The 22,864-nt window shown below is 31.0% G+C and overlaps 1 protein-coding gene across 2 annotated transcripts in view; it reads left to right on the top strand.

Moving 5' to 3' along the window:
* LOC134685650 (R-spondin-2-like) overlaps window positions 1-22,209 on the top strand; it is a 36,189-nt gene extending 13,980 nt beyond the window's left edge. Inside the window, exons 2-5 of one of the 2 annotated variants that reach the window (XM_063545602.1) lie at window positions 9,719-9,889; window positions 14,838-14,987; window positions 15,671-15,856; window positions 18,688-22,209. In XM_063545602.1, coding sequence (XP_063401672.1) covers window positions 9,719-9,889; window positions 14,838-14,987; window positions 15,671-15,856; window positions 18,688-19,001 — 821 coding nt within the window. In that variant the 3' untranslated portion in view covers window positions 19,002-22,209. The remainder of the gene's footprint in view (window positions 1-9,718; window positions 9,890-14,837; window positions 14,988-15,670; window positions 15,857-18,687) is intronic. The other variant, XM_063545610.1, reaches the window with a different exon arrangement.
* The last annotated feature ends 655 nt before the right edge of the window (window positions 22,210-22,864 follow it).

Here is a 22,864-nt window from a genome sequence, read left to right as displayed (position 1 = left end):
CAATATAAAACTCATCCAATTTGGACATAATCAGTGATAGTCGTCTGCATGTATTTAATATCAAGCTAAACTTTATTAAAGTTTGGACGTGGTTCTAATTTGAAGTAAAGTAATGATAAGTGCATTCTTTAAACATAATTTAGTTTCTATTTACTTGTAATTATAATTGAATTTAAGATTATTATGATGATCATTTGTTGCTTTCATTCCCTATTCTACTGATAAGTTTACATTTGAACTAATTCATTACTCCTTCATTGAGATATAAACAGATGCTAATATCTTATTGCGTAACATTAATCATATTGTATCAGCAATACTCATATACAATAGAGCTAACGAAGGGGTTTGAGCACGAGTAATGTTTCATAACCCCACGGGTTCCTATATAAAGGTATATACATATGTGCCGCTGGAATGGGTCCCTTTTTTGATCCGTCAAATATATCAATGGGGTGCAATTTTACCGAGGAAATATATCAATAGGTAGTAATTGACCGATTGTGATATATCAATGGGTCATAAATTTCAGTTTGTTGTGCAACGATCTTCACTGTGAAATATATGTATAGGTAGGGATTTCACAATTATTCAATATATGAATGGGGGGTGTTTTTAAAATCCCAGCTGCACACCTGTACCCAAAATCCCATGTTGAGACCCCCCCGTGTATAACCCATTCTGCAATGACAACGATATGCTGTATACTAAAGTGAGTTCCAATAGGTCCTGGATCGACACAATGTGAATTTATTTAACAAATAAACTAACGACCGAACGTGGTTTGTGATAGAACAGTAAATGCAAAACAAATCTAACCACTGAATTACTAATGTTTTATAACAGTACCATACTGATGTCTGTTGTCTTGCCATTCCATTTTAAAGGCAAGTATCACATGTCGATTGAGAGCCATGGTGTAGTGGTTGGTACATCGGACTTCTAACACAAAGGTTCCTGGTTCGATTCCCGTTCCGAAACGAACATTTCAGGGACTGAATTTGCTGCTCTCCATTGACACCATTTGCGAGTATGGTCTTGAAGGGAAGGGGGCGATGAATGGCTGACCTGGATAAGAGAGAGCAATATCTCTTGCACGTAAAACACACCCATATTGATTTCGAAAAAGAGCAGGATAATGCCGCTACAAGGCAGCACTCACACCCGCAAAGTGGAAAGGGATTAATATAAGTTGCAAAACTTGTTTTCCAATTGACTATAAAGAAATATGTTTAAACTAAATTTCGATTGATTCTGTGATGAACTTTATGGTCTTTTCGTGTTTTTGGAGGTGGTTTGCAATAGTAATTCCTTGCATTTCTAAAATCCTTAATATACAATTGAAGATTTTTACAAATTGAATACATCGTTCATCTTTCTCACTGCCTAATTACCAAATGGTAAACATAAATATGTAAAGCATATAAACAATTTGTGTGAAATACATTACAGATTCTACACAGGGGTCTTACAAAATGAAGATACAAATAAACATTTCAAAACAAAATTGCTAATTGAATAATATTCCATCTTATATATTGCACTCTTTCTGTGTCTTTATTTTGATTCTGACTTGAATTTAAATGATCTTGGCTTTTTTTGTTTTTGCCCATGTTTTAAAATTTCGATAAAATGAAGTCTTCTTAGCGATATGTCATCTACGAAATTTTTTTTTATCATTTGAATTATGATTATTAGACATAGCAAAACCATGTTCATATAACTGTTGTAGCTGGTATGATATGACAGAGCAGATATTCACAAATAAAGGTCTACTCGTAACCTATAATTTAAATCACTACTGCTCCCTTAGCGTTCGGTGAAAATGATTTCATAAATATTCACAAGGACGAGAAACTATTTACAATTAATACAAAATGTAGGTTCTACAAAGTTGGAGGGGTGATTGACTGTTATAAAGGATGGAAAAGACTGCAACTGGGAAAATGGAATATTGGAACACTTTTTGAAGGAAAATCAAATGAAATGATCCCTTTGTATTTTTTTTTACAATATCACGAATTGCTAGATTTTTACAATATCTTAATGTTTAATAGAACTGCTGATATGTTTACTCTGTCTTAGATTCCACGTGTTCATTTTAATAATAAGCGGTGTTGTTTACTTACCGGTGAAACTCTCCACACCAAATGACTTCGAATTAGGATCAAAGATGCTGCTGCACGAAGAGATTTACCTTTTCCACCAACTAGGGTTTTTAATGTGATTTCAAACCTTCGATCAATTTCATAATTGTTCTTTAATTAGAAAATATTATTAGTCTCAAATATGTTGAATTTGCAGTTTCCTATAAAATATATCACTTATTAAAGAATAATGGAAAGTTAAGAAGCGAATTATATTAAAAACTGAAATCAGGTCTCACGTATTGCACATTGTTTTTTTTTACGTACAGAAATGATATGATTACAATTGATGGAGCATTTACCATTGAAGACAGTGATATGACAAGTCTTGTCTCGATTGCAGCCTTGTAGAACACAACTGTCAAAATACTTGCTAAATAAATTTGCTTTAATGACCACTCATGTTCTATTGAACGTGTTATGTATTTCCGCTACAATATAATATTTTTTTTTGCAGTAACAATCAATATAAACGACTTTGGAGTACACAAGAATTAACAACAAAACACTTTCCTATGACTTTTTTTAAAACTTTATAATGGTATTCCCAGTTTTAATCTGGGTATTTTAAACGCGTTCATTTTGTTAAAGTGAATATATACCTTCTTTGTTGCGAACAATTCTGCTTGTTTAATGGGTTTTAATTGCGGATTGTTAATTGCAATTATCAAATTAGCAAAAAATGACATGAAGGAACTTTTATTTTTGCAAATGTTAATCTATTACCTTTCATAATATTTTACCGCTCGGTCTGATTGGTAATTCCTAAGGTGCAGTCAGTCAGCATAGGGACTTTCGGTTTTGATGTTTCCTCGGAGTTCAGTATTTTTATGATTCTATTTTTTGTTAAAAGTTTCTGATTCTGATATATTTTGGCTTTGAACATAAATCTTAGGACTATATTCTGTAGAAGTACTTGAGTATTGTGGTTTATAGAAAAATATTGTCGATGTTTGCATAATTCGTTGTATGTTTTAAAAATCATCCATATTGTTGTCTAGTGGAATGGAATTGTCATAACGTAAGTACACCCTTTTGTTTATTCGCAACATAACTTAACAATGGCAGGATGTCTTGCGAAACATCGCTTAAAAAGTAATTACACGATTTCAGATCAAAGAAAATATATAAGTACCAACATATCTGATATGCTATCCTTTGTTTGGGGGTTAAATTCAGGGTCATTAAAAGTACACGGAAAACTAATTTCTAATAATTGTTAATGCAAGAATACTTATTGTTTTGCATGCATTATCTTCTTACTTTTCAAATTGGTAGTACCATTAATAGAAAAGGTTTCAATGTAGCTATCTTTCTGATAATGAGAAATTTATTTGCGTAGCGAATTATCCAGATAGCATTTTTCGAGTGGAAAGATTAATTTTGACGTTTTAAAATACACGTTTACAGTTTAATTTTGTAACATCAAACTTAAAACAGAAGTAACTCTGAAACAAACAAAACTTTATGTTTAAATTTTCAGCAACAAGCTTAAAACAGAAGTAACTCTGAAAAAAGATCAACTTTATTGTTTATGATCACCAGCCCAGTAGTCAGCACTTCGGTGTTGACATGAATATCAATTATATGGTCATTTTTATAAATTTTCTGTTTATAAAATTTAGAATTTTTCGAAAAACTAAGGATTTTCTTACCCCAGGAGTAGATAACCTTAGCCGTATTTGAAACAACTTTTTGGAATTTTGGGTCCTCAATGCTCTTCAACTTTGTATTTATTTTGCTTTTTTAACTATTTTGATCTGAGCGTCACTGATGAGTCTTATGTAGACGAAACGCGCGTCTGGCGTATAAAATTATAATCCTGGTACTTTTGATAACTATTAACACCACTGGGTCGATGCCACTGCTGGTGGACGTTTCGTCCCCGAGGGTATCACCAGCCCAGTAGTCAGCACTTCGGTGTTGACATGAATATCAATTATATGGTCATTTTTATAAATTTTCTGTTTATAAAATTTAGAATTTTTCGAAAAACTAAGGATTTTCTTACCCCAGGAGTAGATAACCTTAGCCGTATTTGGCACAACTTTTTGGAATTTTGGGTCCTCAATGCTCTTCAACTTTGTATTTATTTGGCTTTTTTAACTATTTTGATCTGAGCGTCACTGATGAGTCTTATGTAGACAAAACGCGCGTCTGGCGTATAAAATTATAATCCTGGTACTTTTGATAACTATTATGTACAAAATATATATTTTTTTGTTTTTATTGAAATTTCCAAAAACGTTGATTGAAAAAAACAATCATTAATTCGTATGGATGTTTCCCATTGAAAGAACTGCGTACATTCAATGTGATTTTTCACATGTAATGCAATGGATATAAGAATTTCTACATTCTATAGTTTTTAAATACTTTTGCAAAGTGAACATCGTATTAGGAACAACATCAAAAGTTAAATGAAGGATAAAAAACTTAATTCACGTAATTTTTTAACTGACCCCCCCCCCCCCCCCCCCCCACCCCTCTTAACTTAATGTAGGAAAAATTGATTTACCTATATGGTTATATGTAAAATCGATTTTAAATTAACAAAACTTGCAGCAATGTTAACCCTCCACCCCAAACTACATTGATCTTTTGATGTCGTCCCTAAAGTAGCAGGTTTACTACGACATACCTCATAGTGAGATTATAAATGTTTTTTTTCATATTGCCATATTTCTTTCCAAACCTTGTTTTTTTTTTGCTGTTTCGACTTGATGGCTGTTCACTACTTCTAACATACGAATTATATGATTCCTGTAAAGACAAAAAAGTACTTGAAAATCGACAATAAATCTGTTTAACAAACTGTTGAAACTATAAGCTTTGTAGGTAATAACGGCTCATTAACAGAACAATTTGTAGAAAAGAATAAACAAATGTATATATGCATAGAACATTAAAGCGAATCATTAACAACCTATTAATACCAGATACACATGGTTTAGGAATCTGCCAGCGAGATCTTTGACAGAGTTGGACAATCATTCAATTTTCTATCGAACTGAATTTCCTGTCATAGGAGTGATTGGTAACTACTAGAAACACCTGTCACAGGAGTGATTGGTCACTACTAGACACATCTGTCACAAGTGTGATTGGTAACTTCCAGAAACACCTGTCACATAAGCTACTGAAAACTGCCAGACAAACCTTTAACTGGAGGTATATGAAGCTACTAGACACACCTGTCACATGAGTTTACAGTAGCTACCAATCCATCATGTGACAGGGAGTAGAAACACCTGTCACAGAAGTTGTTGGTAGCTACTAGGGACACCTGTCTTAGGAGTGATTGGTAACTACCAGACAAACCTTCTAAGTATTGATAGACAACTACTAAAACTACTAGTAACAACTGTCACAGGAGTGGTGGTAACTACTAGAATTATCCATTAAAGGAGTGGTTGGTAACTTCTAGACACACCTGTCACAGGAGAGATTAGACAACACGACGGGAGCCACATGTGGAGCAGGATCTGCTTACCCTTCCGGAGCACCTGTGGACTATTGTTTTTCTGTTTTTCTTTTTCATTTTTAGCCATGGCGTTGTCAGTTTGTTTTAGATTGATGAGTTTGACTGTCCCTTTGGTATCTTTCGTCCCTCTTTTGGAAACTACTAGCTAGAAACACCTGTCACAGGACTAATTGGTAACTAGTAGAAACACATAACACCTGTCACTGTTGTGATCGGTTACTGCTATAAATACCTGTCAAATGAGTGATTGGTAACTACCAGAACCGCCTATCACCTTTAACTAAAATGATTGGTTACTACTAGAAACACCTGTCTTATGAGTGAATGGTTGCTATTAGAAACTCATGTCGCCGGAACTATTGGTAACTACCAGAAACACCTGGCACATGTCAAATGTGTAATTTATTATAAGACAGAGATATTTTTTTTAACTATAACAGAACAAATAAAGACTCAGTAAATGATAGTCCGATACCATCAATGTTTTTTTTTTTACATTAAATGGCCGAAAGAGAAATTGCAACATTACATAGATAATTATCACAACTTTCAGCCATACTTTTACTCGTGAGAATAAAGATGAAATCAAGATAACAGTTTCAGTAAAATATTTCCAGCTTATGAAGAGAGAAAAGATACCAAAGCAGCAATAACAAAAAGACCGACATAAGACAAACAACAATAAGGAAACACTACAGGAAGAACAGTAGATTAAAAAAATACAAACCACACAATCAATCAAAGGTTGAACTTAGACGAGTGATCCTGTAGGGTTATTTAATCCCCTTTCAGACTATCATATCGTGGATTACAAATAAAATTCGACTCTCTAAAAAAAAAAGCACACTAGAATGAAAAAAATCTAATCTTTTAAGAACAGCTGTATGGGAAAAAAATAAGAATTGGCAAACGCCAAATAGAGTAATCGAAAAAGAAAAAAATATTAAGATATTTGTATAATTCTAAATTGCAACACAAATTAACAGAATTATTGATTCATCGATCATAACATATTAATCCATATTCCTTTTAGAAATATATATATATCTGAAATTTTACTGTTTTCATTATTTTTGTCTGGAAGACATTTAATATTATCTTATAATGAAAAGTCGGCGATTAAACACTAGCAATAAAAAGTTGTAATATACAGTAAAGCATTCCTTCAACGTTTTGTATATGCAAAATACTGAAGGAAAATGAATTTTAGATTGATTAGTATTAGTCTATGAGACATCAAAGATAAGAATAAGAAAACAAAATGTATCTGACGAGATTAAAGCTGTAAGAAGTATGTTTACCAAATGTATAAAGATGTCGAGTGCTTCATGTCTTTAAGACGTGAAATCTAAAGAATCATACAAAAATAAATGGATGTAACTATCTTTTATGAAACCAATTCATGATTTTATCTTTCATTAACAAACAAAGGTATAAATGTAAATAGACTCCTGGTAATTCTTTCAGAGGATAAAAAACAGAACCAAAGGTCGTAGGGTTTTTTTTCAAGGGAAAAGAGCAAAAAAGCGAATACGTGATGAATCTTTGAAGTATGTCTGGCAATATGTTTGGGATTTTGGTTATTTGTTTTCTAACTTGAGCGGTGTAATGAGTGCTTAGATTATCCTTGCTACGATACGTATAATTTAACTTCCGTAAAAATGAAGAAGTTATACAAAGAAAGATATCTTAATTGACGAAATAATTTGATCATCTGTCGTTACTTAAGTGAATTGAGTTGATTTTCATGCTATCACCACCGCAAGATACCAATAAATTAATGATTCTAACGATGAAATACTTAAGCGTGCAAAAATTGGTATTTTATTGTAACAATCATTATAATTATCTACGATTACTTTTATGAATCACGAATATGATTTGCATGTTAAAGTCTTGATTATCGCAATACAACTTGGAAAGTTATATTGACCGAAAAGAATTTCAGAAACTAATTAAAATTCTAATGAACGATACAAAACGATTTTCTGTAAGTTTTAACGATGGTTGTACAAAAATGCTAAGCAATTGAAAATAGATTTAAAATATTTTATTTTAAACCTTTAGTAGATATATAGGTGTATGGGACATTGATTATATTCCGTACATTGTCTTATTGTCAATTATAAGGGGTTTATAAGAATATGAATTCAGACAGGAAAGTTTTATAACTTTTGTGTACAGTCTCAGTTTTACCGTTCCATCTGACTTAATGTTACATATAACAAGGATTATACCTCTGCAGTGAATTATGGAATTACATCCTTGGTTTGTGGAGGATAAATGTTAATTCGCTTAAGTACAATCCGAAACAACACTAAATTGTTTCCAGTTTGTCCTGATATATTCGGATTTTGCGAATATAAGACTCCGGGTAATGCCAATTTCTCATGAATTTATTTCACAAGAGGGTTATTTATAAAAAAAAGACTTTCGATCTGAACTTAAGTTCACAGTATCAATCAAAGTCTAATGTGTGTACTGTAAGGTTTTATGAAGATCATAGATTATTGATAAACCGACCCAAAACCTGTAATTAAACAGATTTTGTCAATTTTTGAGTATCTATCTCCAAAATATATGAAAAGGACTTCATTAGTCGAAAGCAAAATTCTGTTGGAAGGGAGTAAAGACATAATATATTATGTCTCTCGGATTAACATATATTAATTTTGATAAGCGACGTCCTCCGATTAAACTTTGACAATAAATATGTATAATTTGCAGGTCTTTTTTTTTTATCAGAATGTCTTCATCAGAGACATGTGTTGCGAATTGCATGTTTATTTTATGGAAATATTTTAAATTGTAGAAAATTCTGATTTTATTACATGATCATGTGATAGACTCTTTACCATATGGAATTTGAATACATTTGGACCTTTGAATGAAACAAATTGGTCCTACCTCTTAATCATGACTAGTGGGCTCTTAATTTGATATACAGAGTTTGTTCTTATTATTCAGTTCTTTCATGTTGGCGAGGAACAACCATTTCATACGCAGGAATCGTTCAGCATTTTCGCAAATTTTTGTTTGCTTTAGATAAAGAATCTTTTGATATTCTACGAGGTATTAAATCTAACGTCATAGTCTAGTTATATATAATAAAGTACTAGATGATAAAATACCGGTGAACGACTGCACGTTTTAGCTAGCTTTGAAACCAGGGAACTAACCATTCCTTACGAAAATTCCTGCACTAGCCAGGAAAATGACAGATGTTTTCCATCGTGCGTTTTATTTTGTCCGGTTTATGGACTGGTTTTTTTAATAATTTTACTTTGCTGTTTGGTATTTTTGTTAATACTTTAGTTTACTTTTAGTTAACAATAAGTGGCTAAGCAATAATTATCTACCTGATAAAACTAACCTAATATCTACAGAGTTATTGTTGATTTTTATGTATACAAAGTGTTAGAAAGTAGATAAAAAAGGTATAAATGTTCTAACTACCTCACGCAGCTCGTTATTAAAACCATGTGTCACCATTCAATAAAAGATGTAAATATCTGTTTTAAACACGATAAACATCATTGCATAAGACTTTGCATCTCAAATGTAACACGGCAATCATGTATTGAATTCTTTGCTCATTTAAACCTCGTTTCGTTAATCAATGGTATTTCAATCAAATTAAATTGAACTAGGAACAGCAATATCGTGTTGGGAGATTTATTTCAAAATAAGACAATATAATTAAAACTGTATGGTTTCAGGATATTAAAGAACAAATTGAAATATACTGTCTTTACAAATTTAAATATTGAAAATTGAGCCTTTTTTTTTTTTATCACTTTAGACTTGAGAAAAATTAAAAAACATTTTTTTTCTTCGTATATGTCATTTATGTTAAAAGCATTAAGCTTGCTTTTGCTAACCTCGAATTTGATTTTTTTAGTATTGTTTTTCTTTTACCCACATGTATTTTATATCGTCTGTTATATCGAAGATAATCTAGTATGGCAAATGCAACATTTGACTACTAATGCAAATTTAAGGTGATAAAGACAACTTTGCATTGCGCACTTTCCCAACCAACAGGCAGTACACATGTAAGAACTCACCGATTCTCTATTTATTTCAGGTTGTAATAGTGGATGTATAAGGTGTTCAGAAGTGAACGGATGTTATAAATGTAGACCACGATTGTTTTTGTACCTTGCACGTACAGGAATGAGGCAGACTGGACATTGTATACATAGTTGTCCTAAGGGGTATTTTGGGGTTCGACATGAAGACTACAGTATTTGCAATAGTAAGTTACTTAAGTTATTTGTAGAGATATGTCATAGCTCACATGTCATTTTTGTTGTCCTTGGTCTGTAAAGTAATTTCAAATCTAATGGATTCAAAGAATGGGATAACGTTTATTCAGGCATATCCAATAGATAGAAGGAAAAACAAATCCACACCAATTCTGAAAAATATCTGTCAAATTGTCATGTGAACAACTCTATATAAAATAAATGATTTATAAAAAGCGCCATTTTTAAAGTGATGTCATGCACGTGTTGTTCTTATGTTGTGCTGCAACACCAAGCCCCCATATTAGTGGAATGGTTGAACAACCCTAACAAGCTGCATATGCACGTCCGGAGTCAGGAGCCTGTTATTTAGTGGTTATCTGTTATAACTGTAAATCATATTTGTTTTTACTTTTTGGTATCATATTTACACAAAAATGTCGGTTTCCCTTTTTTTGTGTGAATATTTATCATGGGACAGGGTTTTTAAGCAAATCTTGTGATGAAACAATAAAAGAAAAACAAAAAATACAAAATATTTCCTTCTTGTAACATTGAAGGCTGGTTTATAAAACATTACACATGAGTTTACCACTGAATTTTAAAATACCTCAAAAGTCTCATCCCTGTTGTGACGGGCTAAGTTTTATTACATTTCATGGATACTATACATTGTTGGTAAAGTCAATAAGTGTTGATGAAATATCAGATGTTTTTCAAAGCTTCATGACCAAGTAATTACTTTCTTAAAATATCTGAAATTTCTTGATATCACACAGGCTGCTGATAAATTATTTGTTTAAAATTTAACTTTGAGGATTTAAACATATTTACATTCAGACTAAGAAATAAATCGAAAATATTGACAATTAAATGAGATTTTATTAATACGAATAAATTGAGACGTGGATGATACACCATTTAGACAGCAACCTAACGATACAACAAGTCAAAAACATCATGACAGCAATATTCAATCTCTAACAATAGATAGGACAGGTGTCTATATCACATGTTGAAATCTATTTTCAACTGCTATTTATTTAGTTTTTATTCTCGAAATAACATTTTAGAATTTTTACATAAACAACACTTAAAAAGCGATTTTTGATTATTTCATAACATAACTCTCAAATTTTTGGTGATTAAACAATCTGTTTTATATTTATCTTAGTCATCGTAAGTTTGTTGTACGAATTGCTTAAAACACGACTTTTCTCTTACTCACTTAAAAACAATGGTTTCGAAGATTAGTTTGAAAGGAAAAACGGTCATAGTGTAAACCGTGTTTGTTCTACCATAATTAACAACTGTTCTAGGCTTTATCCGTTTTTGAAGCAACTATTATGGCAACATCCATAGTGTAACCGTGTCAAAGGCTACCATTCTTGACAACTGTTCTAGGAATTATCGGTTTTTGGAGCAACTATTATTGATAAATGTCATACTCATAGTGTTTACCGCATTTAGGGATACAATTATTAAAAACTGTCATATTGTTTATCGGATTTGAATCGAGCATTATCATCAACTATAAAAACAAATGTAATAGTGTTTATCGTGTTCGGGGCTACCATTATTTAAAACTGTCATATTGTTTATCGTGTTCGGGGCTACCATTATTGACAACTGTCATATTGTTTATCGTGTTCGGGGCTACCATTATTGAAAACTGTCATATTGTTTATCGTGTTCGGGGCTACCATTATTTAAAACTGTCATATTGTTTATCGTGTTCGGGGCTACCATTATTGACAACTGTCATATTGTTTATCGTGTTCGGGGCTACCATTATTGAAAACTGTCATATTGTTTATCGTGTTCGGGGCTACCATTATTGAAAACTGTCATATTGTTTATCGTGTTCGGGGCTACCATTAATGAAAACTGTCATATTGTTTATCGTGTTCGGGGATACCATTATTGAAAACTGTCATATTGTTTATCGTGTTCGGGGATACCATTATTGAAAACTGTCATATTGTTTATCGTGTTCGGGGCTACCATTAATGAAAACTGTCATATTGTTTATCGTGTTCGGGGCTACCATTATTGAAAACTGTCATATTGTTTATCGTGTTCGGGGATACCATTATTGAAAACTGTCATTGTTTATCCTATTTATGGCGAGCATTATTGTCAACAACCATTTAACTGACTTTCCTTTCGAATTTTCCTCGGAGTTCAGTATTTTTATGATTTTACTTTTTATCATAGTGTTTATTAAGTTATTGACAACTGTCATAGATATAAAGGTGAGCGGTCAAGATTTTCAAGAGTATAATTATATTGCTATATGTTATTAACATTTAACCAATTTAAAAGTTAACCTCTGTTTACATGTTCCCTGAAGTTGTACAAGAAGAGGAGATTGTTAATTTGAAACGTATTTATGTTTGTTTATGATAATATAACACTGAGTTCAGGTTATTCGGAAATGCCAAAGGACGATCGTGTTGTCGAATTTTCCATATCGTGATTGCATAACTACGTGACAGTTTGACACTGCAATTCAGTGAACCCATCACAATTTCAGTTTATTGAATAAAGATTGAGGTTTTGAATTTAAAGCTATCAATGTAAAAGTCCTAGAGAAATGTATTTGACATAAACTCAAAATTACTCATCTCAAGATGTGAGGTGATATCTCATTAATAATTAATAATTAAAAATCAAACCATTAAGCGTTTGAAGTTTAAAATAAGCCTCACGATAGAATGATATATTTTTTTTCTAAAAAAAAATAATTTAATTTTTCTTTCAAATATGACCATTTAGAAAAAGTAGTAAAATTAGCATAAAGGCAGTAGTCAAGATTTGTTTCTTTTGCAAATACTTCCAGGTATTACAATTCTTACAAGCAGAAAAAAACACAAGACCAAAAGAAAACAATAAAAGAGGGACGAAAGATACCAAAGGGACAGTCAAACTCGTAAATCTAAAACAAACTGACAACGCCATGGCTAAAAATGAAAAAAAGACAAACAGAAAAACAATAGTACACATGACACAACATAGAAAACTAAAGAATAAACAACACAAACCCCACCAAAAACTAGGGGTGATCTCAAGTGCTCCGGAAGGGTAAGCAGATCCTGCTCCACATGCGGCACCCGTCGTGTTGCTTATGTGATTACACATCCGGTAAATAGTCTAATTCGGTAGGTCAAATTCATGAAAGGGAAGGGGATTGTAGTAACGACGTAAGGAACATAAGGAACACAATAACAATGCACCCAGAAGTCGTTTGATAAAATTGGATAACCTGAGATTATCATGCTTTTCGATAACATATTGTCAAATTGCTGAAATACTCCCTCCTTGATAATTGAAATCTATCATTCTGCATTGACAATAATATCTTGGTGTAAATTAGAAACACTCGTCTGGGATTACTTCCAACGGATGTATCTAATCATAAATACAAAACAAAATCTTAAACATACGAATATATAAACCGGTATACTATTGTTGCCTTTAATTATGAATATAAAAAAATATTAAGTTTTACGAAAATGTGTGCTTACTTAACCTGTGATGCAAAGTAGAACAGTCTGATGATGAATCAATTTTTGTAAGGATAAATTATTGAAATAACTTGCATTCAAGCGTCCTTTGTAAAGGTACGGTACATCAGATCAATTTTGACACATTCACCTGATAATGACACCCATCTGATTAACATTGACCAATTTGTAAACATTTTTAGAGATACAATGTAGTATTAGTTTTTTTGTTTCACCATTGTCCTTGGTTAGAATTTGTATTGAGCCAACAGAAACATGTTTTTTTTTTAAATTTTGTGTTTCTGTTGTGTGTTGGTTTTTCTCTTATATTTGATTTGTTTCACTCAGTTTTAGTTTGTAACCCGGATAGCGGTATACTACTGTTGCCTTTATTTATCCGGTCACAATTTATATGCGTTTTTCAATGCTTTCTGTGGTATCTGATTCATTCATTGTTCCATGCATCAGGTCGTTGTTATTTTAATGTTTGATTTTTACCCATTTTTGTCATGTCGGGGCATTTATAGCTGAATATCTGATTTGTATTTTGCTCAAATGTGAAAAACCAACAGCAGACCTATAATTTTTTTAATCCAAATTATTTAAACCATGTTGGATACTTGTCTCATTGGTAATCATATCGCATCTCCTTATTTAATAATGGAGTAAATATAACCCTTTAATGGGAACAGTATTAGTTTCAATTGAATATAAATCTTTACCTGGAACATTTTAAGTTCAGAGTAAATAAAACCCTTTACTGCGAACAACAACAGTATTGAGTAAATAATCCTGGCTGGGAACAGTTATTTACTGAGTATCAGTGTGAAATTTTTACATTGGATAGAAAAGGAAGGTACAAGTTTTTAATGTTCTTCAACAGAGTTTAAATTTAATGGCATTTTCAAACAGAATCAATATCGGTGATACACCTTGGACAAATATCGTTTCATTCAAGATATTAAAAAATATTAGAAAAAAAAATTAACGATAAAAGTAAGTTGACAAATATTTCAACTTAAATCAACGAAAATTGTATTGATAAGTTCTTATTGGCAATTTCATATTCAAATGAAAACAACCGTTGTCTTATTTCTATTGCAACTATCCAAACCACCTTGAACGAAAAGGCAGTGTAACGATCCGAGTAGAATAAAATGTTGGTGGTATATAAAAACACTTGTCTATAACAAAACAATCATTTTGAATTAAGCCAAAAAATAAAATATAGATAAATGAAAGAAAGGTTGTTTTTAAAATATTTTCTCCGATATAGATATTTTTATGAATATTGCCTTGTTTTTTTTTCGCCTTCTTTTCAAACAAACAAAACTAAACTGCAAAACGTGAAATGAAAACAGTTTTGACCCCCATGCTTGCCAACGTTAGTGTGTTATAATATTCGTGCACTACAAAAATACACCACTAAGGAAATTAATATTTACTTTTTCAGAATGTCAGCTAGATCACTGTAATGCATGCTTTAGTAATAGCTATTGCACCCAGTGTAAACACCCTTACATATCATACCGTGGACGTTGTACTGAAAGTTGCCCAGATGGACTTTATTATGCTAATTACTCAAAAGACTGCCGCCTTCTTGGTAATTTTTATTCTTGTAATATGTAGTTATGATGAAACAATTATAGACATTGACAAAATTGAACATTTTTTTCATTGGTGATGTGGCAAAATTTTCAGTATGTTTTGATTTTTCTGAATGAATTGGAATACATGTTGTTTATACAAAAAAGAAACTGGATCAATCAAGACAAATTTTCTATGTATATATATAGTATAAACGTTTCTATCAATAAGAAAACACTGGTTGGTAGTCGGCCAGGAAATACTATTACTAGTTTATATCTTAACCGTTACTGCCTATCACTTTTTTATAAGTAATTTACACGCCGTTCTACATGCACAATCATTAAAAACAATAATACATTTCGGCAAATGAATTAAATTACTGGAACTATTTTAAACGGCTAGGGTGTAGCGCCGTATGGTTAATATTATCTTAAGTTATATACAATAGCACTGAACAAAGTACTGCCACGGAACCCATGATATCACAAGATGTTTTTGCTGGAGTATTATTTAAAATAACACATATTTAAACAGCATGTGAATATTTAATTGTTAAAACTGCTTGCTTTTATTTATTGTTTGTCACTCTGCTAATGCAATATAAGCTTTTGATTCATTTAGTTAATAAAACGAATTACTAATCTTTATAACCATCAATTTTTTGTTTATAAAGAAAATTTTGTTTTTCATGTTTAGTGGACTGTATGGCTGGACCATGGTCCTCTTGGACCCCATGTGCTAGAAATGGTCAAACTTGTGGTTATAAATATGGTATTACCACGAGATCTCGTGAGATTCTAGAACACCCTTCACCAAATGGAGCAACATGTCCATCACTTGTAGAAAACAGGTGCTGCAGGATGGAAATGAGACACTGTGCAGGTAATAATACTCTTTACTATTTCGTTTGGCGAAAGGCTGAAATACCTCGTTTATGGTAACACTTTTTGAAAGCTGACACCTCTATATAAATAGAAACTTACTTTAATTGCATATTGCCATTAAAAAAAAAGAAACTGTATTTTAGCTCTATGTTTTATTTAAGAAATTACAATAACTTATCTATCAGAAACAAGTAATATCAGAGAAAGTTTGAGCAAAAACCCGATTAAAAAATCTTTTTTTGGATAACATATTTTTTCGGTTTAAATTCGAGTGCAAAAATGGCCACTTTGAAGTTATAGATGTTTAACTATAAAACAGTGTTAATTGTTGCTTTGCCATACATAATCTCCATATTTGAGCACACATGCCAGATTCAGCATTATAAACATTGTGAAGTTATTTCAAGTATTCTTATCGGCATGTGTCTGGATGGTCTTCTTTTTTGATTTAAAAATTCAAATGATTTTTTCCTCGAGCAGCTTTTACAGTATGTTATTATTATTTTGTACCTTACTCTTCCTCTGTATACTAATTGGCTCTTCATCAGCACCTTCTATGCTGCCAGCATGCATGCCAATTTTAGTTTGAAAAGACTAAACAGTTTAAAAGGAGATGAGAATGTGATTGTTCCAGACAGTTCAGTACATATCTGTAAGGGTATCAGTGAACTGAAGATTTTTTTGATAAAAGAGTTTGAGAAAAGATTAAGTTTTGCACTGAAAAGATTTTCCTGTCTACACAACCATTTGGTCCATATTTGGGACAATAATAACGCACCAATGTCCTTCCAGAGTTTTAATTGGTTGTAATTATGGATGGTGTATATTGATGATAATATTTGACTTTCGAACTCCGCTATATATATGTTTTTTTTTTAATTGAACATTTTTTGAAAGGGTAACTATTTCAGCAATGGATCGACTAGTGCTATTAAGATAACAGATATTTCAGATTTATATTTCAAATCTGACACCAATATGAAAAAAGTAAAATAAAAAAAATACTGAATTCCGAGGAAAATTCAAAACGTAAAGTCCCTTATCAAATTGCAAAATCAAAAAGATAAAACACAGTCAACAACTGTATACATAAGTGTAGTAGTTTTACATACTGTTGCAGGATTATTTTTTAGATACTTTTGTTTAACAAATTATATATATTTTTTTGAATTGCAAATTAGTAATTCGGTTTTAATTATCCGAAAATACATTTAGATCAAATGTTTTAATGTTTTGTATTTGTCTATTCATCATTTGAAACAGGGTTATGTTATCAATTGGAATATGCATACCAAGAATTAAGCATGCCATATATCTTTTGTTTTGTTAAAGTTAAGCATGCTAAGTTTGTTTTAGTTTAAAAGCAACGTCATTATCAAAATATTTAAAAAAAACAAAACAAAAAAAAAATAAAAATAAATAAACCATCCAAAATACTCGATCTGGACTAGCCAGGATATAAAATTTCTTACATTGGTAGTACATATATATTGCAGTACTTCAACTATAAGACTGTTAAGAATATATGTATTTTCCACTCGTTTTTATTTATTTAATCCAAAAAAGGTAAATGGTAAATAAAAAAACAACATTTTCCCCCCAATTAAATCTAAAAAAATAAGATCTACAGTATAATTAACAAAAAAGATTTTTGATTTTTCGTTTCCCGATTTAGGTTTTTGTGGTTGATGGTTTTATTTTCTTATTCTTTCATTATATAAGACAGTCTCCGCTTATTTTTACTTATGCTTAGCTCACTAATAATATATTTATTAACCCCTTATACTTTTCTAGTTTGAATCTTTTCAGAAATATCATAAAAGCTTTGAATATTTTTGAAGTAAAATATTATTAATTGCTTAATTGCTTAAATATATACGAGTGCTTGATACTTCCGAAAAGATTCTATAACATTAAATATTGTCTGTCAGTTGAAGCATGAAATTATATAGTAAAGAGGCTTTGAATTGTGCATGTTTAGAACTTAGTGATTATATCAAAGAACTTGTAACAAGTTATGAAAAATGAAGAGCACTGAAGGCAAAGTCACACTTATTTGCAAAATGTTTCCACCATGCGAAAAGTCATATCTGTTTTTATTACATTACAAGACATAACATTGAATATATAAAGACAATTTTGCTCTTAAAAAGTATGACACAGCCGAAAGCATTTTGTTATTAAAAAATAATAAATTTGATATTCAAACACCTTTTATCAAAGAACAAAGTATTACAGCTATCTGATAAAAATAAAGTAGTAAGTTTTGGCAAAAGATCTAAGAATGAACTACTTTTTCTCTACATTTTGCTATTGGGTATTTTCCCCTTGATGTCTATTTTGTGAACTTACTACTGAAATTCATTGTAGTTTACGTAATAAAGTTTATTACTAAGGAGTTTATTGACGTGTAAACTCGAACGACTCACAATCTTGAAATAATTCGAAGATTATAATTGTTTGAGTATCTCAATGACAAACTCATTTAAGTCTGAGGGATTTTATGTTATGAACTTTATAGTGGTTTGAGTGAGTCAGTCGAATTAACAAATCCATGAACTACTTTTAAATTCCCTTTATTACTTTTAATGATAAATACACCCAAATCATATCTTTATAATTTTATCAACACTTCTTGAATCAGTTCGCCTGTGTCGAAATTTATAATTGTGACGGTATAAACATGTTTTAGTACCTACGAATAAGACTGAGCATTCAACGTTGGAATTATTTTACCAAAATATTTAAGATGTGACTCTGACTTTAGTTTTCGATGGAAATTATTCTATTCTTTATTTAAGTAAGACAATATTTAATGTTTATTTGCAGATATTCTTCACAATCAATCTGAGTTTACAAAGTGGAAATCCTTATCAAAACACGACAGAAAAATACTTCGTCGTCGGTATAGGCGACGGAGGAGGAGGAAACACAAAAACAGGCACAAACAAAGAAAAAGGAAGAGGAAAAATGAAACAAGAAAAGGAAAACAAAGAAATAAAGATAAAAAGAGACATAAAAAGAAAAATCGATTAAAAAATAAGCGAAAAAGGAGATTAATGCGACGAAAAGAAGCGTGGAAAGTTTTTTGTGGGAATGGAATCGTGTTTAATGATCTTAACTCTATTCCTTTACTGGACTAATGGTCGCACCTGCAAAGTATTTCTTTGTCACATTACCAAATGAATCCGTAAAATCACAGTGGTTTCCTAACGCAATCGTTCTTGTTAGAATATATTCTTCCAACCCTCCATTGATTGTTAATTATGTTCCCTTTGATGGTTCTCATTTCAGTTGTGTGTCTGATGAAAAAATAAAAGTATTATATGAGAATTTCAGCATCAATGCAACATAATGTTTGACTGGAAGTCCTTTATAAGAACTGCATAACTAGAGAAACCATTCATATGCTGATTAACCAACTAATATAACAGTGTTTGCATACACATTTAAATAAATCTGTAGAAAATTTTAAAATGCCATCAATAATAATAACAATGCTGAAATTTGTATAGATAATCAATCTAAATTTTCAAAAATAATTCAATAGAGAACTTGTGTGGCAGTTTATCGATTTTTTTTGCATATACCATTACAATTGAAACCACTTCACTACAGAATATGACTGAAGTGCTATAAGCTGATTAAAGAAGGGGTAACATTTTGTTCAATTATTTCGATTTTAATCCTGTATTTTGTAGTTCCTCTGGGCTTTTCAGAGATTGATTGAATTCAAGAATGAATGAAAATGAATGAAAAATAGAAATTTTAATGTTCACTTTGTCTTTCGTCTATTTTTTAATAATCTAGCCAACACCACATAGGTATTTGGTGCACAACTTGTAAATTGGTAATATAAAAAATTGGATCGCAAACCTGACTGTTTTAGCATTGTATATAATCTAACATTATGTATATTTTGAACAGATTACGATTTATTGGATTCATTGACCGTCACAACACCAGGAGAAGGCCAGTGTTCTATTGATAACGGATAATTGAAGTTTGTTTTATTTGTATGTAAAAAACATGCATAACGTATGCTAATAGAAACATTTAAACGAACAATGTGTGAAAAACATTTTTGTTTGAATTTATTAACTATTGTACATATTGTAGTAATTTTTGTATAATATTATGAATTGTAAGTTTAAATTTTTGAAACTCATGACACGACTATATGTTGTTTCTTCCATTTAAAAATGCTTATCCAGCAGAAAAAGCTGAAAAGGGTTACAAGATTAATAAAATATCCATTGGATTTTATGACTGAAGATCTCTTAATCTGGATTCTGCACAACAGTAACGTGTTTAAACTATTCAGCTTAAAGTCATAAGAAACCTCAAATAAAAAAAAAATAATGCATATGTTTTTTATAACTCAATGGATAGTTTTCATTATAAAACTTATGTACATATACTTTTTTCTGAAGAAAATTCTTTAATTTATTCATATTTAGAAGAAGTTTACTTTATTGTAATTGCTTCCTTCCAGCAAGCAATTCCCCCGATATATTTTCCGTATGCAAGGTGACCTCAATGTGACCCATCTCGTAAAAATCCGGTGACCACAATACGCATGGATGTCCTTAAAATAAACTATTATTTGAATTTACATGTTAAACACGTGCTCAAATTCCATGCTTTTTTGTTTATTTTTCGTCAATTGTTGACAAACAGGTGACAACCGTTAAACTTCGGCTTCAAAACACGAACTTTAATTACCTGCCATATTTTCACAACAACACTGACCGATTGAAAAATAAATTGACGATTATACGAAATTTACACGAAAAAAATGATAAATTCGAGCACAGAAGACTAAGTTTATGATGTTTGTATGCATTGGTTTAAGAATTGGAAGAACATTATTTTTCACCGGTCACTCGTTTCTTATGACTTTAAGATATTTCAGTGAGTACCGAATTTATTTGTGTTGATTGGTTTCATAACTGTAGGGTCGAGTAATACAATTCTCAAAACCAATACGATACAATTAACATTTCGCAGTCCAGTCAAACCATATAGTTTTGGTTCAAGTTTTCAGCAATTATATTTTTATATTAAACAAGAATGTGTCCATAGTACACGGATGCCCCATTCGCACTATCATTTTCTGTGTTCAGTGGACCGTGGAAATTGGGTCAGAACTTTAATTTGGAATTAGAATTAGAAAAATCATGTCATAGGGAACATGTGTACTAAGTTTCAAGTTGATGTAACTTTAACTTCATCAAAAACTACCTTGACCAAAAACTTTAACCTGAACTTCGCACTATCATTTTCTATGTTAAGTGGACCATGAAATTTGGGTCAAAACTATAATTTGGCATTAAATTTAGAAAGATCATATCATGGGGAACATGTGTACTAAGTTTCAAATTGATTGGACTTCAACTTCTTCAAAAACTACCTTGACCAAAAAAACTTTAACCTGAAGCGAACGGACGCACAGACGGACGCACAGACGGAAGAAGTGAAAACCACTCAACAGTTTCCTGCCTTTTGGGATACACGATAACATGGTGCCTTTGTACACTACGTTTGTTTATCCCCTAAATGCACAATTAACCTCAGTCTGTCATAAAACATGTAACAACTAAATAGTGACAAGACTGTAAATTAAAAAAAACCTATGACAAACCAATTTGTTTGTTAATGGTATATATAACATTAAAGTCAAGTTATTATAGGTTTTAAGCTTACTTCATTGATCGTTAGGCTGACGTGTACATACTTAATTCTTCCACATCTGGTTTACGAGCGGTTTTTTACTATAAAATATTGCAAAAAACAAAATTCTGATGTGAATCTGATCCGATTGCACTTTTAGTACATAAATTCACACTTCACAATAGTTGTATACTTTTCAGTTTTTGTAGTATTGTATGAGACTTTTAATCTTCCTTTCGTCTTTTATATTTATCAAGGTGACATTTCAGTGTTTTGCCTTTTTTTTCTTTTTTTTCCTATTTCTTGGCCCCGAATGTACCTATACAAGTTCATAGAAACAGTTGCCGTGCGTATTACAAAAAACCCACATTTAGTGTGCTTCATGTTTAAGAAATTAATACTCAGAAGATCAAACTATTTGCGTTGTTCCTTCAAGGAAACGATGTATTAGAGATAATAAGAAGAAATTTTAATCCCTGCTTAGTTTTGCTTACAAAATTTTATTCTTTCTTGAGGGAATATTAGAGGTTGATATGTTGTAAAGACAATTAAGTTTTTTGAGTTGTTAGTTGTTCTCGCAGTCACTCATACCTGACGTCGCCTTTTAATTTTAAGTATGCTTCTATGAATAACTGCACATGAAACGGTTATTAAAAATGGATGTATTATGTTATTTATTTATTTAAACCTTTTTTTTTAATACTAATAAACTTGTCAAGGGTTAAATGTAAAACAAAAAAAAATCTGATGTAAAATTATGACGCAATATATTATTTTAATTCAGATTAAGGAAAACTTTCAAAAATGTTTATATCATAAATGATAAAATCAGAATGAATTCATATAATAAAACAATGGGATAAATTATCAAATTACATTTTCTTACAGGAGTATGTGTCTATGACGATTTGATTAAACGATGCATATTTAGAAAATAGTTTTATCTTTATGTATTTATTTTTTCTTTTAGAATATCAGCTGTCCATAATCAATGCCATTTCTCTTGTCCAACTTGAATGTAGTTAATTATCTATAAATTAAACTTGAATATATTAAAAAAAATTCTGCAATTTTATGTTATAAATAAGGTGCCATTTCAGTTAAAAGTAACTGTTATAATTGGATGAAGATAAAAATGAAAAGAACACTTTATTTGTTTTATTTGTCCAAAGTTCTTTTCTTGATCTACCTTCATCAGGAACGCTCAAACCAATTATGTTTATGAACATACACATGTATGAAGAGCTGATTGATTAAAAGGAACCTAACTTAAGCTTTGCCAAAGGAAATAATTATTAGTATGGGTCAATTTTGGAAAGGTATGTTTTTTATA

Source organism: Mytilus trossulus, chromosome 1 (assembly GCF_036588685.1).
Source record: "Mytilus trossulus isolate FHL-02 chromosome 1, PNRI_Mtr1.1.1.hap1, whole genome shotgun sequence".
Lineage (NCBI taxonomy): Eukaryota > Metazoa > Mollusca > Bivalvia > Mytilida > Mytilidae > Mytilus > Mytilus trossulus.
This window is presented reverse-complemented; position numbering and strand designations above follow the sequence as displayed.